The sequence below is a fragment of the Sphaeramia orbicularis genome, chromosome 19, assembly GCF_902148855.1.
Source record: "Sphaeramia orbicularis chromosome 19, fSphaOr1.1, whole genome shotgun sequence".
NCBI lineage: Eukaryota > Metazoa > Chordata > Actinopteri > Kurtiformes > Apogonidae > Sphaeramia > Sphaeramia orbicularis.
In genome coordinates this window covers 12098148-12123002 of record NC_043975.1, presented here as the reverse complement: position 1 = coordinate 12123002, position 24855 = coordinate 12098148, and the positions used below count along the sequence as shown (strand labels likewise).

Below are 24855 nucleotides of genomic sequence, written 5' to 3'. Positions count from 1 at the left end.
CATGTCCACTATAGACTCAGTTCTGCTGGTGGACCAGGTTGCTATGTAATTACACTCACAAATTGCCTACTTTGCGCTGTCACCAGAGCACGAATAACCTTCTTGTCTTTTGTATAATAAGGTACCGAGAAAAGAAGTCTTTTCACAGCGCAGCTACATTTTGTTCTTTTTTTCCCTGAGCTGAAGGTCATGAATTTCTCCTGAGATTGAATAAAGTTCATGTGAATGTGAGAAGAGCAGATGGAGCCTCTGGACACAAAAGTGCATCGATTAATGTTATTTATAGAAAAATACTGGAGACTGTGGCTGTTTCTTGTGTCACTCTACAACTTTTAAAACCTGCATAAAGTCTATTTAGCAACACCGGTGTTGATGCGCACGCTGACATTCCACTATTTTACAGCACTTTCAGAATCTGCATCTGGTTTTTACTACAGTTTGCAACACATGTCTATTTGCCTTTTTATTTGCGTGATCTGTGCTTTGAAACATTATCAAATACTTGGATATGCACAGGTTTCTGGATACACACAAATACTGCAACAATGACCAGTGGCGGATGAAGAAAAAACTGAGGGGGGAATCATAGGAGAACGGTGAGGCCCTGGTGGGGGTTCAAGAGGGCGGAATTTTGTCGCGACATGCATTGTGGGAAGTGGAGGTTCGCGCAGCCGCCTGGCAGCGGCAGCTGCAACGAACGCGACGAGGACATGGCTGGAGGGAAGCGGAGCTCCAGCCGTTTCCGCGTCGTGTTTGTTGCAGCTATATGGTATCATATAGTTGTACTGTCGCTGCCAGGTGGCTGCGCGAACCTCCGCTTCCCACAACGCACATTGTGACAAAATTCTGAAGATGCCCGAGTTACCTGCTGGCTCTGTTTGTAAACAAATGATTTGTTTATGGTGGAGTACACTTCGAAATTGTTCACCGTAAGGGAAGAGATTCAGGTGAGGAATCACAGACACACTTATGGATTCGTGATACTGAGGATATGACTGAGGTTTGACAGATATGATGAAAAAGTGGTGACGAAAGTCTCCTGCAGCTTTAATACATGGTGTTAAGTAGAAAGAAAAGAAAAAAAACACACATATATATGTATATATATATATATATATATATATATATATATATATATATATATATATATATATATACACACACACACACATATATATATGTGTGTGTGTAAATTTTTTTTTTTTTTCATTTACAGCCATAACTCTCAAATACAGATGCATATAGTGCTTTTTAGAACATAACTAAGGCAGTACGTTGCTAAAGTTTTAAATTCGTTCTATTCCACAGTGAAACCCCTTTAAAAAACTACATCTTCTTTTAACTTCTTTTTTAGCTTTTTGTGACACAAATTTGCATCCATCTCTCAAATCACAATTACTTTCAGACACTATAAAAAACCTTTTCACACAATCAGGTTGTGTTGTTTTGCTTTGAACATGTTCAGTCTGGGGGGGGCGTGGCACCAAGGACACCGGTAGGTAAATCCGCCATTGATGACCTTTTCAAATAACTGACAGAGGAAAAACTTCTGAAAAAAAAAAAAAAAGAAAAGGTTTTGATGCAAAGAAGCAAAATATCCGGTGGTTTCACTTTTCAACATATCACCAAAATATAAACATGTAAGTCTGGCTGTGTTGTAACTGTAATTTATTGTAATATTCATTACCGCTGGCCAAGTCGACAGCTTTAAGGGCAACGACTGGAATATTTTGATTTATATTGATTGTTTTACCGCTCTCTGCTGCTTTAGTGTTCTCACTTGTATAAGTACATGTTAATATAAGCCACCAAGGGCAAAAGTGATGAAAATTAGCATGGCTGTAATCCAGAAAATGGACCAAAGGGAATGAATTTACTAACAATTCCCCAAATTGAGCTAAGTTCCCTGCTCTAACAAGACCATCTCACATTAGTGCAGAATCACATTATGCACAGACACACCTGATGAAGGTGATGAAGGTGAGTTCAGCATGTTTTTCTCTTTGAAAAAAACAACAAAGACCAAAGAGATGCAAGGGAAGGAATGGATGAACTTTACAAAGACTAAAATAACTAAACTGCAATAATATGACAACACTAAATCTGTCATGAAGGTAGATGTGGATCCTCGCTGAAAGCAGGTAAACACTGGAGGGGAGGGCGTATCCACGGGGGAAATTAAAGATGTCACAGTGTGTGACACAAAGTAAACCTACGGAGCAGTGACATTTGTAGGTGCCATTATGACTGTAATAACCGTCAACACTGTGGTCAGGCCTGAGGAGGGGATGTGTTTATTCCATATGGTGGGTGGGCTGCTGTTTTCAGTACATCAGTGACATGCTGCGACAGAATCAGGAAGAAAATGATGCTATATTACATTTCACAGCTGCTGAGGTTACGAGTTTTTCTTCTATGTAAGTTTTCTATCGCAAAGTTTCATGACTTTATCGTAACTTTATGAGAAAATAGGTCCTTGTTGAACCTGTTGTTGCGTCAGTGGAGTGTTCGTCATCAGTCTGCTCTGATTACGCCTTTAATTTAAAATAAAACAACAGGACGGGAAAAAATATGTCGTCTAGTGTTAAACAACAGAGCAATTAGAAGGAAATGAAACTGTAGTCAATCATGTTGTATGACTCATAATATAAGTATAGAATCTGTACTTTGAAATGGGAGATCCATCCATCCATCCATCCATTTGTCCAACCATCTGTCTATCCATCCATCTATCCACCCACCCATCCGTCCATCCATCCATCCACCCGTCCATCCGTCCACCCATCCGTCCGTCCATCCATTCGTCCAACCATCTGTCCATCCATACATCCATCCACCCACCCACCCATCCATCCACCCACCCATCCATCCATCCATTCACCCGTCCATCCGTCCACCCACCCATCCGTCCATCCATTCGTCCAACTGTTCGTCCATCCATCCGTCCATCCATTCATCCAACCATTCATCCATCCGTCCACCCACCCATCCGTCCATCCATTCATCCAGCCATTCGTCCATCCATTCATCCAACCATTCGTCCATCCATCCACCCATCCGTCCACCCATCTGTCCGTCTGTCCATCCATTCACCCGTCCATCCATTCATCCAACTGTCGTCCATCACTCCGTCCATCCATCCACCCATCCATCCATCCACCCACCCATCCATCCATTCGTCCAGCTGTCCGTCCATCCCTCCCTCTGTCCATCCATCCATCCGTCCGTCCAACCGTCCATCCACCCATCCGTCCATCCATTCATCCATCCATCCATCCATCCCCTGCAGCGACAGAACAGGAACTCCTACAAATACATATATAACTGTGTCCACACCTAACTAGTGTTCACTTTATTTTGCTCCCCTTTGGTAAATCTCTACAGTAGTTTTTTTTTTTGTTTTTTTTTTAATACAGAATAAGTGTTTGCGCCAGCTCATCGTATTCATCCTGAAAGAAGTCAAACAAGGTCTGAATGTAAATACACCTAAGATTCGTTTACTTCATCATCCCTCTGGTGCCGTGTTAAAAACAACAGAGTTCTGCCTCTGATTACAGACAAAAGTTACCGTGCCAAACTAATTGGATGCAGTAAAGTCTGGTGAAACCCTGCTGATCCTTTCATCATCATGCCATCATGTTATTACTCACACATGGCCCGTTTCATGAGCGACCACAAAGGCGGAGGAGAAGCCGTCCTCGTGGTTCAGAGTGCAGCTCCTCAGTGGGTGGCACATCCCTGTCACTGGAGCGTAACCTGGGCAACAGAGAGACCACACAGCCCTAATAATCAAGAACCATGATGAAGGTCATGACATTCTCATACAGTGATGATGACAGTGCTAGAGCATTATCTCAGGATGTGGCAATATTGAACTCGGACGGTTAGACTCGGTCCGTCATTACAGAATTCTTAGCGCGGGTCTTTATTTCGACAGTGGATCTGAAAATGACTTTTGACCTGAAAAATAGCTTTCATGATGTCCACACACTGGAAAATGTACAATTATATCACAGCACAAAAGGTCTAAGGCTGCAAAAGGACATCAGCGATGTGTGGAAAAGGAACATATGCACCACGTAACCCTGTGCAATGAATTGCGTTAAGGTGCATTTACATGTACCACACACTGGACCACAATCCAGACCATAAAGGACCTGAGTCTGGATCAAACTGAACCATAGTTCGCACAGTAGTTTTACATCTATTGAAATACTTTAAAGGGGTCATATTTTGCTTAACCCCCTTTTATTAGTCTGGTTCATTTATTTATTTGTTTTAGTACCAAAAACCTCATTAAATTTGAAAATATTTACATTTTACAAAAAAGATGTGAATAACCTGAAAAAATGGAAATTTTATTAGAAAAATTAGTTTAACAATATTGTGCCTCAATTTATTATTTATACATGTACATTACACACAATGTTGCACAAACATTTAATAACAGCCACAATTTTGTAAAAATTTTGGAGTGTTGAACTGAAATAACAATTTCTACAATATTATGAATTATCTGATTATTAATACAACTTACACATCACAGTGGATCTAAAAATGCACAAAACATCTAGTAACAAGCAGAATATTGGTTTTTTTTTTATGTGTTTATTTGCATTTTGTTGTGAAAGGATGGTTTGTAAATGTAAATATTTTCATAGTGTAATGGTATTTTTTTCACATAATTTTTCAAGAAGAAAATTCCTTATTTATTGGTTTTCGTGTTATTATTTTACTTAAAGGGGTTATATTTTGCTAAACTCACTTTTATTAGTCTTTGCTTCATTTATTTGTGTATTTGGACTCTAATAGTTCATAAAGTTTGAATTTGAACCTTCCCGGTGCTGCAAAGCTATCTTTAAATTCAATTTGGCAAAAATGGAGTGAATTTCTACAACCCGTTTTAATTCCTTCTTAATTTGTTTTACGTTTTATAACTAGTTACGTCACAACATTTGCACTTTTAAGGTCAAGACTTCTGATTAATACTCGTCCGAGTACGACATAACTGTTTGTCAGCAGCAGCGGTTGTAGTAAAAACTGAAAATATGTCCAAACTTCGAGCCGATTATCTAAAATGTTCAGTTGTCGGTCATATTAACAAACACAATTCCTTCTTAATTCATTGCGTTTTATAACTAGTTACGTCACGACATTTGCACATATAAGGTCAAGACTTCGGACGAACATTTTTCTGAGTACGACACAAGCACCAGAGTCTAATTCTTTTCCTTACAATAATTCAGTCATACTCCACATGTTCTCTTTCTCTTTTATTCCACTCCTGAAATACTCTAAACAGGCTGAAATATTCGGACGATCGTTAAATAACGATGGTGCTTTTTCTAATTTTGAGATTGACGTCATAACTTCTATGTACCTGCATTTAAAAGGGAAAGACATGCAAATAAATCCCATTAAAAGTGTACACATATGCAATGGACATAAAAAAAAAAAATGCATCAAATTGTTGCTGAGGTAAAGAAATGTAATTGTTTTTAACATTATTATATTATTTTATTTTATTTTTTTTTTTTTTACTGAAGTCAAACCTTTATTTTCTCTTATTTCTTTTTAAAGGGGTCATATTTTGCTAAATTCACTTTTATTAGTCTTTACTTCATTTATTTGTGTATTTTGGGACCGTAATAGTTCATAAAGTTTGAATTTGTACCCTCCAGGTGCTGCAAAGCTAGCTTTATATTTATTTTGGCAAAAATCGAGAGGATTTCTACAACCCGTTTTAATTCCTGCTTAATTTGTTTTACGTTTTATAACTAGTTACGTCACGACATTTGCACATATAAGGTCAAGACTTACGATTAATATTTCTCCGAGTACGACATAACTGTTTATCAGCAGCAGCGGTTGTAGTAAAAACTGAAAATATGTCCAAACTTCGAGCCGATTACCTAAAATGTTCTGTTGTCGGTAGTATTAACAAACAATTCCTTCTCAATTTGTTGCGTTTTATAACTAGTTACGTCACGACATTTGCACATATAAGGTCAAGACTTCGGACGAACATTTTTCTGAGTACGACACAAGCACCAGAGTCTAATTCTTTTCCTTACAATAATTCAGTCATACTCCACATGTTCTCTTTCTCTTTTATTCCACTCCTGAAATACTCTAAACAGGCTGAAATATTCGGACGATCGTTAAATAACGATGGTGCTTTTTCTAATTTTGAGATTGACGTCATAACTTCTATGTACCTGCATTTAAAAGGGAAAGACATGCAAATAAATCCCATTAAAAAGTGTGCACATATGCAATGGACATAAAAAAATGCATCAAATTGTTGCTGAGGTAAAGAAATGTAATTATTTTTAACATTATTATTTTATTTTATTTATTTTTTTACTGAAGTCAAACCTTTATTTTCTCTTATTTCTTTTTAAAGGGTCATATTTTGCTAAATTCACTTTTATTAGTCTTTACTTCATTTATTTGTGTATTTTGGGACCGTAATAGTTCATAAAGTTTGAATTTGTACCCTCCAGGTGCTGCAAAGCTAGCTTTATATTTATTTTGGCAAAAATTGAGTGGATTTCTACAACCCGTTTTAATTCCTGCTTAATTTGTTTTACGTTTTATAACTAGTTACGTCACGACATTTGCACATATAAGGTCAAGACTTACGATTAATATTTCTCCGAGTACGACATAATTGTTTATCAGCAGCAGCGGTTGTAGTAAAAACTGAAAATATGTCCAAACTTTGAGCTGATTACCTAAAATGTTCTGTTGTTGGTTGTATTATGTGGCTGTACAGGATAGAAAGCAACCTGGAGGGGGCGGGACCTGAAGTGTCTCATTTGCATTTAAAGGGCCAGCGCTCAAAATAACCTTTCTGGTGTCATTACTCAGAAATATTGTTTAAGATGGACCTGTGGAGTTGAATTAATGAAGAATTCAGACCCAAGCAGAGCATTTACAGTTTATGTAGACCACAGGGAAATGTTTAAAATGCAGAATTCCATTTTTTAAAAAAAAGCAAAATATCACTCCTTTAATGAATTTTGATAGTACTAGCTCATTACCCTGGCCAGCCATCCATCTTTCTCAATGAGAAATCTGTCTGAAATCAAAAGGCTTGAATCCAAATATGAAGGCGGGACTAACAGGTGCAGAGTAAATCAATCACAGATAAAACAGAAACTTGAGAATACTGGGTGTAATCTGTAATTCAATCCGTACACAACCGACTACAGTTGTAAAGAGATTTGCGGACTTGGACGTGACTTTGACTTGCAACAAAAAGAAGTCGGTGAGTATGATGTATTGTGAAACACCCGCCTCCCAGCCTTGTGATTGGTTCGGTAAAGAATTCAGGGTGGGGAAGCAAAATTTACAATATTTTGAGGCAGGGATTGAAAGACAGTGTATGACCAATTAGTTTATTGAAAGTCATGAGAATTTATTTGCCACAAGAAAATGTACATAATAGAAAATGTTTTTATTCTATGTGTCCTCCTCCTTTCTCAATAACTGCCTTCACACACTTCCTGAAACTTGCGCAAGTGTTCCTCAAATATTCAGGTGACAACTTCTCCCATTCTTCTTTAATAGTATCTTTAAGAAAGTCGACATTGCTGTGTGATGTTCTATTGGTAGCATGTTCTAAAACGCCCCAAATAGCAGAATCCAGAGGGTTTAGATCTGGGCTAGAAGGCGGCCATAAACATGATTCCCAAAAATTGCTTAAGTTGGATTTGTTGCTGTTGTCAACAAGTGTTTTGGTTCTTGTGTAAGATTTTAACTTCAAATCATATTTTACTGCATTTCTAACGGTCTTGTTGTCTACCTCAAGTTCAATTGCCTTTTTTCTCATGGATTTGGTTGGATCCTTTAGGATTTTGGATTTGAGAGCTTTAATAAAAGCTTTGGTACGTTTTTTGTTGCTTCCTCCACTTCCAGACTTTCTCGTAATAGTTTTGCTCATAGTCATTCTCTTCTTTCCATTATAAACAGTCTTTATGGACACTCCAACTATTTTTGAAATCTCCTTTGGTGTGACGAGTGCATTCAGCAAATCACACACTCTTTGACGTTTGCTTTCCTGATTTCTCATATGGGCAAAAGTTTCTGAAAAGGTATGGATAATAGTGTTAGGTATGATTATGACATCACTATATGTTTGGTTTCAAAACAATTGACATAGTGCCTGCTGAGAAAAAACAACTAAATGTTCATTGTAAATTTTGCTTCCCCACCCTGTAGATCACACAGATTTCACGACTGGCCCGACTGCAGACTGTTTTCTCAGTATTGAACACACTGAGAAAACCAGATGGCTGGCCAGGCTAGGTACAATCGCGGAAAAAATTAGTACACCAACCTTGGTTTCTTCAATTTTTTGTTCATTTTAAAACCTGGTACAACTAAAGGTACATTTGTTTGGACAAATATAATGATAACAACAAAAATAGCTCATAGTAGTTTAATTTCAGAGCTGATATCTATTCATTTTCCATGGTTTTCTTGATAATAACCAAAATCACTTCAGTTCTTACATCAATATCTATGGCACTGTACTGACAAAAACAGTGCTTTTAGGCATTCCATGTTTTCTTTTCTGTCTGTTTTAGTCACATGATACACACAGGAGGTAGTACTGGATTGCATAACCATTGACTTTTGATGATCTAATAATTTTTTTCCGCAACTGTATATTGAACATTCAAATAAAATATTGGGGGAAAAAAAATTGTTAAGTTGGTAAAATCCAACACTTTCTCCTTTGTTTCCCATAAAAACAGGTCTATTTATTAATTTATTAAGACTTAAAAACTTAAACATGCCCCACCCATCAGTGCAATTCATAAACACATCATTGTCTTAACTGCTGTTTTTTTGGTTTTTTTTAATAATGGTCTTATTTGTAGTTCCTACAGTTACAATATGCCTTAACTCTTTTTTGGGCAAGTGACTATTTATGGTCATTTCTGCATGCATTACAAGACAGTGACAGCAACTGTTACAGTGAGGATAGTATACAGTCGCGGGAAAAAATTATTAGACCACCCTTGTTTTCTTCAGTTTCTTGTTCATTTTAATGCCTGGTAAAACTAAAGGTACATTTGTTTGGACAAATATAATGATAACAACAAAAATAGCTCATAAGAGTTTAATTTCAGAGCTGATATCTATTCATTTTCCATGGTTTTCTTAATAATAACCAAAATCACTTCAGTTCTTACATCAATATCTATGGCATTGTACTGATAAAAACAGTGCTTTTAGGCATTCCATGTTTTCTTTTCTGTCTGTTTTAGTCACATGATACACACAGGAGTTAGTACTTGAGTGCATAACCGTTGTTTTTGATTACTTTTAATGGTCTAATAATGTTTTCTGCAACTGTAGTTATGGGTTTGTCATTGGATTGTTACATGTTGTTGCTCCACAGGTTGACCGATGGAATAGACCAGACTTTTTGGGAGGGGTATTTTTTACAGGAACTTCATATATAAATCCATGTATGTTATAGCTATGACCGGTAGAAAAATTAACAGAATAAAAAATTTTAAAAAAACTCCACAAGTCATTTCATGGGGTTTTTCAACAAAAGAAGAGAAAAAAAGAACCAGAAGAGGGAAATATTAACCACAGTAGCAAATGGGAAAACAGGTAGATGTTTTTTTAAGTGGAATGTCCTTTAATTTGATGAAAAGACTGAAGTATTCCTCTTAATCTCGACACCGGTAGTAGTTAATGACACAATAATCATAGCATATTGGCAGCATTAATCTTTCTTCAATCAAACTGTAAAGGCTGCTCATTGAATTGACAAAATGCCAGATGCAAACCTCTTGACAATCCGATAAATGTCAAGTACATGGAAATGCAGAGCTAGGCAATAAATACATGGGTTGAATATCATTATTCACAGATACACTTGTTAAAGGGTTGCTTCCTTTTTTGCAATAAATACAGGGTGGGGAAGCAAAATTTACAATGAACATTTAGTTGTTTTTTCTCAGCAGGCACTGCGTCAATTGTTTTGAAACCAAACATATATTGATGTCATAATCATACCTAACACTATTATCCATACCTTTTCAGAAACTTTTGCCCATATGAGTAATCAGGAAAGCAAACGTCAAAGAGTGTGTGATTTGCCGAATGCACTCGTCACACCAAAGGAGATTTCAAAAATAGTTGGAGTGTCCATAAAGACTGTTTATAATGGAAAGAAGAGAATGACTATGAGCAAAACTATTACGAGAAAGTCTGGAAGATACTATTAAAGAAGAATGGGAGAAGTTGTCACCCGAATATTTGAGGAACACTTGCGCAAGTTTCAGGAAGCGTGTGAAGGCAGTTATTGAGAAAGAAGGAGGACACATAGAATAAAAACATTTTCTATTATGTACATTTTCTTGTGGCAAATAAATTGTCATGACTTTCAATAAACTAATTGGTCATACACTGTCTTTCAATCCCTGCCTCAAAATATTGTAAATTTTGCTTCCCCATCCTGTATACAAAATGTTTGTTGCATCCCCTGCAATGAGCATGTTTTTGTCACTTTTCACTGCTATAGGAAATTAGATATAAAAAAAAAATACATGATTTATGCCAAATACTGAAAATAATATTATAACAGATGGTTAAATAAAGAGAAATATTAATTTTGGAGCTGCAACAAAAGTAGCACTGGGTCTTTATGAGTTAAGTGACTTTTTTTTTCTAGTTTGAAGAGAGTTCACCACTTGTATTTTCTTAATTAAAGACAATTAGGTTATATGTAAGAATGAGGGGGGGTTTTTTGCAGACAATGACCACTGATGGCACTGGTCAACAACAAATTTATTATTTAAGTTTTTTGAGCTGATTTAGAATAATTTTGGTGTGCTGAATCCAAAAATCACATTAATTTTGCTCAATCAGGTCAACTTTCTGAACTATGCCACATATTGGCTTTTTAACATTTTTGCTTACATTTATGGGCATTTTCACATCATATGATACAAAATTCTTTCATATTTCTTGCAATAAACGAGTTCTGAAGATTTTACTTTTGCCAATTTATGATTAATGGTTTTTTTAATATTACAGGTGAATGAAATGGCTTCGACTAGAAGATCTTGCAAACATAAGCCTGACGTATTCTGCTACATCTGCGGTGAATACACCATTGTACCTAACAGGAATCAAGTCACAAGTTTCATGAAGTGTGCTTACCAATCTTATTTTGGTATTAAACTTGGTGACCAAGATAAAGTTTGGGTGCCACACATAGTATGCAAGTATCAGGGATGCTGGGATGCAGTCATGCAGTCACTGCTGGACTCTGAAGAGAGACATCCCTGCTGCTGAGCATTCGAGGGGTTCGAAGAAACCAAAGTTCATGCCCTGAATTTTGCACAATGACGATTTAATGTTCAATTTACATGTACTTACCTTTATCAATATCTATTATTCAATTTACAGGAATTAAAGTTTGTAACACTTAATAAATACATCCTGTTAGAGAATGATTTTTTTTTTCTCTTAAAACCTATTTTGGGTGAGAACTATATAAAAAATCAACTGATAAAGTCACAAAAATGTAATCAATTTTGTGAGAAGATCAAATTTTTCGAAATCAAATTAGCAAAAAAAACCTGACCTGGTTGAGAAAAAACAGATGTCATTTTTGGATTTAGCGGTACAAAATGGTCCTAATTCAGTTGAAAAAACCTAGACAACTTGCAAAAAACATTTTTTTGTAACCCAGTGTAGTAGATGGAGATGCTTGTTTTTACATTCAGTTATTGATATGTTTACCGAAAAAGTCACTTTTCTTCAGTTTTCTTTGTTTTGATGTAACCTTTGAATTTACTCTGCATTTTCATGAACATCTAAATTGAATATAGGAAATCAGATAGAAGAAAATACATGATTTACAGTGAAAAATGCAAAATACAGAGAATAATATGATAACAAATATTTAAATAAAGAGAAACATTCGTTTTGGAATTGCCACAAAAGTAGCCCTGGGTCTTTATGGGATAAGAAAAAACAACAAAAAAGGTATTTTAGTTTCAGTATAATATGTTTTGTTTAGACGAAAAAAAAAAAAAAAAAAAGATATATGAGGGAGGGTCAAAAAGTTCTCAGACAAATGGAATAAAAAGTTTACTTATCAAAATAACTAAATTATTTTCTACATAAGCTCCATTAGAGTCGAAACACTTTTGTAATCTTTGTTTCCATCTGTAGATTCCTTCTGTGTAGAATTGCTGGGGCTGCACATTTTGAAATTATAACATTTATCTGAGAACTTTTTGACCCTCCCTCATATATCATGTTTTTTTCGACTAAACAAAACATATAACACTGAAACTAACTGAACTTTTTTTTTTCTTTTATCATAAAGACCCAGGGCTTCTTTTGTGGCAGTTCCCAAATTAATGTTTCTCTTTATTTAACCATTTATTTTGATATTATTTTCTGTATTTCACATTTTACACTGTAAATCCTGTAATTTCTTATATCTAATTTCCTATAATTAATTTAGATGTTCATGAAAATGCAGAGTAAATTCAAAGGTTATTATATCAAAACGGAGAAAACTGAAGAAAAATCAACTTTGTCAGCAAAATATATCAATAACTGATTGTAAAAACAAGCATCTCCATTGACTATCATTGATCATAGTCCATATAAGAGTAAAAGGCTTTGTACGGGTATTCTGGGCATGGCAAAAAAAAAAAAAATCATTCTTACATATAACCTAATTGTCTTCAATTAAGAAAATACAAGTGGTAAATGCTCTTAAAACTAGAAAAAAGTCACTTAACCCATAAAGACCTAGTGCTACTTTTGTTGCAGCTCCAAAATTAATATTTCTCTTTCTTTAACCATCTATTATAATATTATTTTCTGTATTTTGCATAAATCATGTATTTTTTTTTTAAATCTAATTTACTATATTTAATTTAGATGTTCATGAAAACACAGATTATGTCAAAACAAAGAAAACTGAAGAATAAGTGATTTTTTCAGCAAATATATCAATAACTGATTGTAAAAACAAGCATCTCCATCTATCATTGATCAAACTCCGTATAAGAGTATAAGCCTTTGTACGGGTATTTTCTGTACAGGACAAAAAAAAAAAAAAAATCTTAAATATAACCTAATTGTCTTGAATTAAGAAAATACAAATGGTAAACTTCCTTAAAACTAGAATAAAAGTCACTTAACCCATAAAGACCCAGTGCTACTTTTGTGGCAGTTTCCAAATGATTTTTCTCTCTATTAAACCTTTCCTAAGGGATTTATCTTCATTTATTGTAATATTATCCTCTGTATTTTGCATTTTTTTCAGTGAAAATTATGTATTTTCCTATTTTTAATTAACTGATCCTGTAGATGTTCATAAAAGCTCAGAGTAAATTATTATTGGTTATTATATCAGAAAAAGAGAAAACTGAAGAAAAAGGGACTTTTTTCTGTAAAATATCTCATTAAACACCCAGTGTTACTTTTGTGTCAGTTCCCAAAGGAAATTTTCTCTCTATTTAACCTTCCTAAAGTGATTTATTACCATTTATTAAAACATTATCCTCTGTATTTTGCATTTTTCACTGTAAATCATGTATTTTCCTGTATTTAACTTCCTCTATTTAATTTAGATGTTCATGAAATTCAAAGGTTATTGCATCAAAAAGAGAGAAAACTGAAGAAAAAGGGATTTTTTTCAGCAAATATGTCATTGACTGAGCATAAAATAAGTGTCTACACCCACTGTCATTTACTAAACTTCACTGGTTTTACTGGTGAATCAATGTTGTAGAAGATGACGGTGTTTCCATGGTAACTACGAGCCTTTGAACGTCCAAATGGGTCATATCTGATGACCATGAAAAGATAACAAACTGCATTTTACGCTAATTATTTACATGTATTGATAGGATTAGTGCACAGGTGTCAAACATGTGGCCCGGGGGCCAAAACCAGCCCGTCAAAGGTTCTAATCTGGCCCATGGGATGAATTTCTGAAATGCAAAAATTACACTGAAGATATGAACAATCAAGGCTGTTAAATCTTTTTGGTCAATTCAATCTAAAGTGGATCAGACCAGTAAAATATGATCATAATAAACTATAAATAATGTAAATTGCAATTTTTTTCTTTATTTTAGTGTAAAAAAAAAAAAAAAAAAAAAAAAAAAAAAAAGGAAAATGACACAAAAATGTTTAAATTTACAGCCTTGCCTTTTTTTTTTTTTTTTTTTTACAAAAAATGGAAATTACCTGAACAAATATGAACAACCTGAAATGTCTTAAGAGAAGTATGTGGAATTTTATTAATATTCTGCCTGTTTCTAAATGTTTTGTGTATTTGTAGATCCACTGTGATCTGTAAGTTGTAACTCACATGTATAAATGATAAACTAAGGCAGAATATTGTTAAAATTGCACTTATTTTCTAAAGAATTTTCAGGTTGTTCATATTTGTTCATGGTATGTTTGTAGATGTAAACCTTTTCATTACAGAATTTTACTTTTTTCACTCAAAAACATACAGAAAACTTTGGAGTTGACATTATTTATAAGTTCTTATCCTATTATTTATAGTATTTTACTGGTCCGGCCCACTTTATTTTATATTAGGCTGTTTGTGGCTCCTGAACTAAAATGAGTTTGACATCCCTTGGATTAGTGGATCAACAGGTATTAAACAGTTTAGATTGGTGGATGCTTTTGGTTGCCAGTGGTTACTTGGGTCATTATGGGTTATCCTTATTGCCCAGCTCTGCAGATATGAACCCTACATAAACTATTGATGACACAACAACAGTACATCACCCAACATTCATTCATAAAACTGCACAAAACAAACCAGATTGAGTCAAATACACACACTTTTGTTCAGATTTCTGAAAGTGGACCGACTAGAGCACAGGTGTCAAACATGCGGTCCAGGGGCCAAATCTGGCCCGCCAAAGGATCCATTCCAGCCTGCGGAATGAAAGTGCAAAAATGAACCTGAACAGTCCAAGTTGTCCAAATTATTTTGGTTCAGGTTCCACATACAGACCAATGTGATCTACAGTCAAAATAACAACACAATCACCCATAAATAATGACGACAAATTTTCTTTATGAAAAATTATGTGGAAAAAATTGAAGTGAAAAAAATAGCATTACACTGTGAAAATATTTACATTTACGAAACTATTCTTTCACAATAAAATGCAAATAAATACATAAATAAAAACAAAGATGAACAACCTGAAATGTGCAATTTGAACAATATTTGGCCTGTTATTAAATGTTTTGTACATTTATGGATTCACTGTGATCTGTAGTCGTGTTAATAATAAGAGATGGAATATTGTAGAAATTGTTCAAATTTTAGTTCAAACTCCAAAATTTTAACAACATTCTGCCTGTTACTAAATGTTTATGGAACATTGTGTGTAAATGTACATGTATAAATAATAAGTCGAGGCATAATATCGTTAAAATTGCACTAATTTTTCACATGAAATTTCTGTTTTTTCAGGTTATTCACATCTTTTTTGTAAAATGTAAATATTTTCAGAATTTAATTGGGGTTTTTTGTACTAAAACAAAAAGAAAAATTTGGATTTGTCATTATTTATAGGTTATTAAGTCTTTTTTTTTTTTTTTTACTGGTTTGGCCCACTTGAGATCAAATTGGGCTAAATATGGCCCCTGAACCAAAATGAGTTTGACACCCCTGGACTATAGTGTCTCCAAAGAACCAAAGCTTCGGCACTAAAAACCCCTCAGAGCGACTAGGAAGCTCATAGACCTGTCACCATTACCCAGCAGAGATCCACCCACAGCAAAATCAACATAAAAACACAACAAAACTTATAAGCAAAGCACAAACAAACATGACTCAAACATAACTCGATCAAGAGGTGTGCAGCGATTCAGCTTGGCGCATTTGGTTTGTTTCAGAAGCACGTTCGCTCTGGCCTTCTTTCGGCAACTTTCAGATCATTTCATGCTTTCTGACCATTAGAAGACCTTTTTGGCATGCAGGTAAAAAGCAGAAAAGGCAGCAGACAGACAGCCGATGATGAAGACATGTACATTAGGTTATAGATGTGGTGCTTGGAAAGGTTATTCAGGTACAGCGTAGTGGTGGTGATCATGATGGTGCGTTTTTTTTTTTTGTTTTGTTTTTTGGCCAGTTTTTATGGATGATAATGGTCTTCTTGACACATAAGAACAAAACGGACATATTTAGAGCTGCGAGTAAAATAGCAAAACATAAAAGCAGTGTGGAAAGGAACTCTTTATCTGGGAGGCAGATAAAAAGAGTTCAGGACAATGCAGCTTTTGCGCGCTGTAGCAAAAAGTGCAGCAGCAGCAACAGCAGCAGCTATGACAAGTAATCGACTACTTATACTGCGAAACAGGATAGTGACAGTCTTTGTCATCTGCTTCATGAATGTCAGTGTTCTTCTGCAAAACACTGACGTCAAACTGGCACCTGCCTTACAAGAAAATACACTAATATCAGAGAAAAACAGTTGCCTTGACGATGAAAAACCGCAAAGTGTTTACTTTTTTCTACACAGAAAAGCAGAAAAACTGGACTGATCATCAATAAACCAGAAATTTAGGTCAGTTTATCCAAAAGGAAAATGCTGAAGACTTATTTTTAAAACATCCTTTAGCAAACTACCACTGCAGAATGTCTACAGATTTCTTAAGCACAATGAAACAGGCTTGAATTATCGTTTATTATCATCATCCTATATTATAAAAGGGAAGTGGACTCTGTTTGTGTGTGTGTGTGTGTGTGTCTCGGGCATCACACAAAATCCGTAAAGAACTGACAGCTGCAGTTTGGCATAATTACGCATTTTTGGTCAAAGAAGAGACTAGCGAATACAGCAAGTTGATAGGACCAATATTTTGGGAGATATTGGTAATTTTGTAATACAATACCCTTACAATCACATTACTATGCCCAGAATCACAGATTTGAAGTGGGTTACCTAGCAAGGTTATTATCGTTAACGAAAACTAACAAAATGACAAAAACTAGAATTGTAAAAACATTTTGGTTAACTGAAATAAATAACAACTATAATTAAAAGAAAAAATGATAACTACCTGAAACTGTATTGTGTGCTTACAAAACTAAAATATTTAAAAATTATGGATAAAATTCCCTTCGTTTTCGTCTTTGTCAATGTTGGATTGATACGAAATCAATTTATTTCACTTGAGCAATTTTAGCTGCTTGCAACGTACGGTACGTCATGGTCCATCACCTGTGGTTTACAGTGGTCTTCTGGTCCTCATTCTGCCTGGAAACATGGAGACTAAATTTGGGAGAAAGCAGCAGAGTCCTGTCTGGGATTTGTTTAAATTTGACGGCGAGGAAGAGAAAAGTTATTTAAAAAATAAATAAATAAAACTAATACTAAAACTAAACTAAAACTAAGCATTTAGAAAAAAATGAAAACTAATAAAAACTAGCAAACCTGCTCTAAAAATTAATTAAAATGAACTGAATTAGAGAAAAAAAGTCAAAACTAATTTAAACTATAATGAAAAATCCAAAACTATTATAACCTTGTTACCTAGCAAAAGATAAACAATAGGGCCACGTTGCCATGGTGTCAAATTCCATATGCAGAAACAGACATGCCAGCTGAGAGGTTATTCAACTGAAAATGCCAGTGGAATTTATCAAGGAAGTATAGACTAACTAAATATAGACATATGGAAATCACAAAAGTGCATTAATATCACACAAAAAAGTTTCACAAGAATCATTCCAGTACCAACCGGTTAGTGAAATCATATCAACAGGGTGTTTACACAGGTCTTGAAAGTCTTAAAAACGATGGAATTTTGAAACGCTATGTTCCAGACCTTGAAAAGTCTGGAATTTTGTGTGAAATGGAAAAAAGTTTGTCTCATGGTTGAATTTTAGAGTATGTTCAAAAGCACATAATCTAGTAAGATAAGAAATACATGAGGTAAACATATAAAAAACTTGATATGATTTCACTAAAATTCCAGACTTTTCAAGGTTTGGAAAACAGTGGTTCAAAATTCCGACCTGCGCAAGCGCCCTCTGTAAATAAAAAAAATGTGACTTTAATTTCTTTGTAAATATAAGGGGTTTTTTTTCACTTTACAGTTTACAGTCTCACTTAACCCTTTCATGCATGAATTATCAGAAGCTTAATCAAGATTTTTTTCCTGAGTGTTTTTATTCCTATTTAGGCATGAAAAAAACAATGTAATTGAATTTTTTTATGAATCTATTTTTCATGGAGTTACAAAAAAATGTCTACTCAGCTGAACACCATGCATTAAATTTTTAAAGCAAAGACACATATATTTAACTCTTTCATGCATGAATTATGAGAACCTTAGTAAAGATTTTTTTCTGGAGTGTTTTTATTCCTCCTTAGGCATAAAAAAAACAAACAATGTGATCGATTTTTTTTTTTTCTGTAGAGTTACAAAAATATCCATGCATTTAATTTTTGAAGTAAAGAAACTTGTATTTAAAACCCAATATCTGAAAGTGAGATGAAAACAATGAAATAAAAACATTTTTAATGCTGCTAATCTGATGTCTTCTCACATTTTAACATATTCTAATGCTAGTAATTACTCACTTCATGGAGATAATATGCAAAAAAAATACCCTCTTTGTCTAATAAATAACAACTGATTTACACTAAAACATGTTACTGCAGATCAGGTTTATCAAGAACAGCACAGTTACAGTAATGGTCTGAATGTCAGGGTATGAGATGGTGCGTAAGTGTCCACTGTGTCGGCTGATATGAAACTAAAACAACAAAACCCATTTATATACAAGAGAACAGCTGGAGAAGAACTGTCCACTGGAGTGACTTATGCATGAAAGGGTTAAAACCTATCATCATAAAGTGATATACTGTGTGAAAACTATGAAATAAAAACCTTTTAATGCAGCTAATCTGATGTTTTCTCACATTTTATCATACTCTAATACTAGTTTTTACTCATTTCATGGAGATAATACATAAAAAAAAAACCCAAAAACTTTTTGTTTGAGAAAATTAGCTGCTAAAGTTATGGTCTGAGTATCAGTGTAGATGATGCATGAGCGTCCACTGTGTTGGGTGATATCCTCTTGAGATCCAGTAAAGTGAAAACCTGTAGCTTTTTTACATTAAACAGTCATCTTGATTGGAAACTGCAAAATGCAAGTTTTTTTCAGATACATTTTTAAAATTATTTTCATGTATTTATTTTTTAATGGAGTGTGTTGAGACGTATTATGTAATAAATTCCCATTATGTAATAAAAGTTCAAAATGTAATAAGAATATCACGTCATCTTGTAATACAGCCACATTATGTAATAAACTGACGCATTTTGTAATAAACTACCTCAATGCATTACACTGGTCAACAACAAATTTATTGTTTAAGTTTTTTGAGCTGATTTAGGATAATTTTGGTGTGCTGAATCCAAAAATCACATTAATTTTGCTCAATCAGGTCAACTTTCTGAACTATGCTACATATTGGCTTTTTAACATTTTTGCTTACATTTATGGGCATTTTCACATCATACGATACAAAATTCTTTCATATTTCTTGCAATAAACGAGTTCTGAAGATTTTACTTTTGCCAATTTATGATTAATGTTTTTTTTAATATTACAGGTGAATGAAATGGCTTCGACTTGAAGATCTTGCAAAAATAAGCCTGACGTATTCTGCTACATCTGCGGTGAATACACCATTGTACCTAACAGGAATCAAGTCACAAGTTTCATAAAGTGTGCTTACCAATCTTATTTTGGTATTAATTATTATATTTTGTGAGAAGATCAAATTTTTCAAAATCAAATTAGCAAAAAAAAAATCTGACCTGATTGAGAAAAACAGATGTCATTTTTGGATTTAATGGTGCAAAATGGTCCTAATTCAGTTGAAAAAACCTAGACAACTTGCAAAAAAACATTTTTTGTAACCCAGTGTTATGTAGTAATTTTTTTCACATTATGTAGTAAGTTATTACAATTTGAGAAATGTATTACAAAATGCACTTGACACATTTTTATTTAAAAAAAACGTAATAACATGGTTCATTATGTAATAATAATCCAAATTAATTTCATTTCAGAGCAATTTAGAAGAAATTAGTCACAGGAGCTACAGGTAATGTAATCAGAACTTTAACCACACAGTTTAAAGATTAATTTAACACATTACATTTTCCTGGAAATAAAAATGTTTCAAGTGCATTTTGTAACAAATTTCTCAAATTGTAATAACTTACTACATAATGTGAAAAAATTGACTACATAATGCATTGAGGTAGTTTATTACAAAATGCGTCCATTTATTACATAATGCGGCTTTATTACAAGATGACGTGACATTCTTATTACATTTTGAACTTTTATTACATATTGTATGGAAGTAAATCTGTCTCATCAGATTTTGAATTATAAAGGCTATTGAATTTCTAGCACTGAATTTTTTTTGCACTGAAATTAAGTGTCTGAATTTTTTGTCTCCGAATTCAACTACGTTCATAAATTTGGAATTTAAAAAAAACAGATACAAAAAATTCCGATGCAAAAAAACTCAAAAGCAAAAAATTCAGATGCAAAAAATTCAAAAGCAAGAAATTCAGATACTTAATTTCAGTGCAAATAAAAATTCAGATACTTAATATCAATGTAAAAAAAATTCAAATACTTAATATCAGTGCAAAAAAAAATTCAAATACTTAATTTCAGTGCAAAAAAAAAAATCAGATATTCAATTTCAGTGCAAAAAAAAATTCAGATACTTAATTTCAGTGCAAAAAAAATTCAGATACTTAATTTCAGTGCAAAAAAAAAAGAAAAAATCAGATATTAAATTTCAGTGCAAAAAAAAAATTCAGATACTTAATTTCAGTGCAAAAAAAAATAATTCAGATACTTAATTTCAGTGCAAAAAAAAATCAGATACTTAATTTCAGTGCAAAAAAAAATTCAGATACTTAATTTCAGTGCAAAAAAAATTCAGATACTTAATTTCAGTGCAAAAAAAAAATTTAGTGCTAGAAATTCAATGGCTTTTATAATTCAAAATCTGATGAGACAGATTTACTTCCATAATAATGGGAATTTATTACATAATGTGGCTCAACAGAGTGTCCTTTGCAATGAACAGCATTTTTTAAATTTTTTTTTTTTTTTTTTATTAAAACTGTCAAACTTTAGTCCCCTACAGAGGACAAAAATGCATCGCTGGGTCTCAAGAGGACATGGAACTAAAACAACTAAACCCATGAATGCATGAGAACAGCTGGTGAATATCTGTCCACTATAATGACCACTATGCATGAAAGGGTTAAAATGTTCCCATCGTCTTTTTTTGTTTTGTTTTGTTTTGCAGCGGTACCACAAACTGCACTGCCCCCGCCCCCCTCCATGCCACTTCCCAAAGTCTATATTTGGATCTAGAATCCACCATCTGAGAGCAAAACTTCGACAACAAAGTGCGATCTCTGCTTGTGACCCTGAGGCTCAGCACAGAGTCCATCCCAACACCGTGCAATGTGGGTTTGTTATGAACACAACCCGACGGTCGCTATGGCAACGTCTGTAGGTGTGACAAGTAAAGCAGGTAGTCTCAGGTCGGCTTTTAAACATGACACATGTGCTTTAAAGCTAAAAATACATATACACAGGACGATGCAAGATATTGAACTTGGCCGCAGAGGATGTTTGTGCACATTTTTCAAGAGGTTAAGGCTTCTCACTTCAAATTTGGTGAAAGATCATCTCACTTTTGAAGTGCTGGAAAGAAGAAATACAGCGTGAGATAAAATGCTGAACTGACACAATGTAGATGTAATCCTCATGATTACATACACGACACTCAAAAACACAGATAAAATAACTACACACACATTTCTGTTTTTTCTCTACATGCCAAAAACCTTCAATCTCAATCTTTAATTTTTCAGAAACAGGGTGGCATCAACGTCAAGTCAGCAAGGTTTTTGGAAAGGTCGCTCTGAAATGCCAGGTCGCTGTGGGCAGACTTTGGGTTTGTGACCTCAGCTGCAGCGTCTCCTTTTTTTAAGTTTCCATCGACCTTACCTGGGCAAGACTTGAAGCCAACCCCTTGTGAACGGAAGCAGATATCAGCACTCAGTCTGCACAGGCCTCGATCGAGAAAAATACAGTACCTTGCATACCTGCGGGACCAAAATCTTGCCTTGTGAGGAAGATGGCGTGGTCGTGGTACTCAGCGTGGTCGGGGTCGCGCCGCTGCTGCGTGTTGGCCCATCGACACACCTGCTCCAGGCTGCGGGATGGGTTACCACGCTCGATCAGGCTTATCGACTGCGGAAACACAAACAAGTGACGACTGAGTGACGGAACTCTGAATTTCTTCTTCTTTTTTTTTTTTTTGCTCTGTTGTAATCTGTGAGCATCAAGGTTATAATAGTTTTGGATCTTTCATTATAGTTTATTTTTATTTAGTTTTTACTTTTTTTCTTTAATTCAGTTAGTTTTAATTGGTTTTTAGAGCAGGTTTGCTAGTTTTTATTAGTTTTTGTTTTTTTCTAAATGCTTAGTTTTAGTTTAGTTACCGCCAGGAGGTATTGTGATCACTTTGCTTTGTGTGTTTGTTTGTTTGTTTGTTAGCAACTTTACGGGAAAACTATTCCAACCATCTTTACCAAATTGTACCCACAGATAGGCCTAGGCCCTGGGACCAACCCATTACATTTTGGGCCAAGTAGGCCAGAGTTCAAGGTCACAGCAAGGTCACAAAATCTCAAATTTTCCTATCTCTCATCATTGAGCAGTTTTCGAAAATTCATCAAAAATTCAAAACGACTCAGATTAGCCTCTAATTTGATCCACCTGTAGCTTATAACAATCAATCAATCAATCGATCAATCAATTTTTATATAGCACTTTTCATACATTAAGGGTGTCGCACAAAGTGCTTTACATATAAGTTTAAAAATCAGTACCCCCCCCCCCCCCGACACCCACCCACCCACACACACACACACACACACACACACACACACACACACACACACACACACACACACAAGCACAGACATACTTAAAAAGACTAACTGACTAACAATATCTTGTATCTGTACCATTTTAGTTCAGGGGTCACATTCAGCCTAATATGATCTAAAGTGGGCCAGACCAGTAAAATAATATAAATAATAGGATAAGAACTTATAAATAATGTCAACTCCAAAGTTTTCTCTATGTTTTGAGTGAAAAAAGTAAAATTCCATAATGAAAATGTTTACATCTACAAACTGTACTCGAACATAACATGAACACATATGAACCTGGAAATTCTTTAGAAAAATAAGTGCAATTTTAACAATATTATGCCTTAGTTTATCATTTATACATGTGCATTACAACTTACAGATCACAGTGGATCTACAAATACACAAAACATTTAGTAACAGGCAGAATATTGGTACAATTCCACGTACTTCTCTTAGGACATTTGAGGTTATTCATATTCTGCTTGTAAAAGGCTAGGCTGTAAATGTAAACATTTCTGTGTAATTTTCCTTTTTTTTTTTTTGGCAGTTTTAATTATTCATAGGTTATTATGATAGTATTTTACTGGTCTGACCCACTTCAGGTTGAATTGGCCTAAAAATTATTTTGACATCCGTGATTGTTAATATCTTAAGTGTAATTTCTGCATTTCACAAATTCATCCCAAGGGCCAGATTGGACCGTTTGGCGGGCCGCTTTTGGCCCCCAGGCCACATGTTTGACACCTGTGCCCTAATTATTACATCAAAACAGACAAAAAAAAATTACTTTTTCAGTCAAATCTATCATAAACTGAACATAAACCCAGTGTCTCCATCCACTGTCACTGATCCAACTCCATGGGTTTTACTGGTGAATCAATGTTGTAGAAGATGACGGTGTTTCCACGGTAACTACAGAGCCTCTAAATGTCCATATGGGTCATATCTGATGACCATGAAAAGATGACAAACTGCATTTTACACCAATTATTTACATGTATTGATAGAATTAGTGGATCAACAGGTTGAGAACCACTGCTCTGTCAGGATGCAACCACTTCATTATGATCCTATAAAACCCTTAAATTCCTCCAAAAATCAACAACCTGTTGTGATCTGTGCTCACTGGGGTGAAGGGAAAGAACATAAAACCAGATGGAATACAGTTGACAGCAAAGTTGGATGGGTTTGTCGCAAGATTAAATCAAAATTTTTTGCAGAAAGACAACAGAAGGGCCAACAGATGTTACTCTAACAAGAACTGATGAATATAACAAAAGCTACTTCCGGTCCATTGTAATGTAATTAAAATTAAAATTATAACGAAAGACTTGTTTTTTACAAGCCTAAGGGAAAGTAAGGACATAATTTCATCATTTACTCTTAAGAAAAAAATGAATACGTGTCTCTCTTTCACATCATTGTTTACTTTCTCATATTAAGTAAAAATAGGACCAATGGCCCTGTAGCTTACCGGCCAAATTAAAAGCTTTGGGAAATGTATCCAGATGCCATTTATTATCACCCAGTTCTGTGTATTTATTATATTACAGAAATAGCCCATGTTTTGGTCATATTCCAATCAGATCTGTAAAAAATTCAAATTCCAACTTGATATCATCGATATTTACTGATTTATTGGATCAATCCACTTCCTATCTGTTATAATGGGAAAATTTTTCAAAGTGGCACCAAATCCAGAATCAGATCCGGATCCAAATAATTTCACTAAATTTTGTTGACATCATCATAAAGAAGCTGTATACCAAGTTTGAAGTCAACTGGAATTGTAGTTTCGGAGAAGAAGACGAC

General features: G+C 34.5%; 1 protein-coding gene across 1 annotated transcript in view; it reads right to left on the bottom strand.

The window, feature by feature from the left end:
* adamts14 (ADAM metallopeptidase with thrombospondin type 1 motif, 14) overlaps positions 1 to 24855 on the bottom strand; it is a 205587-nt gene that overhangs the window by 52113 nt on the left and 128619 nt on the right. The window contains exons 7-8 of the mRNA XM_030122123.1: positions 22207 to 22354; positions 3651 to 3756 (exon numbers count right to left, since the gene is read on the bottom strand). Coding sequence (XP_029977983.1) covers positions 3651 to 3756; positions 22207 to 22354 — 254 coding nt within the window. The remainder of the gene's footprint in view (positions 1 to 3650; positions 3757 to 22206; positions 22355 to 24855) is intronic.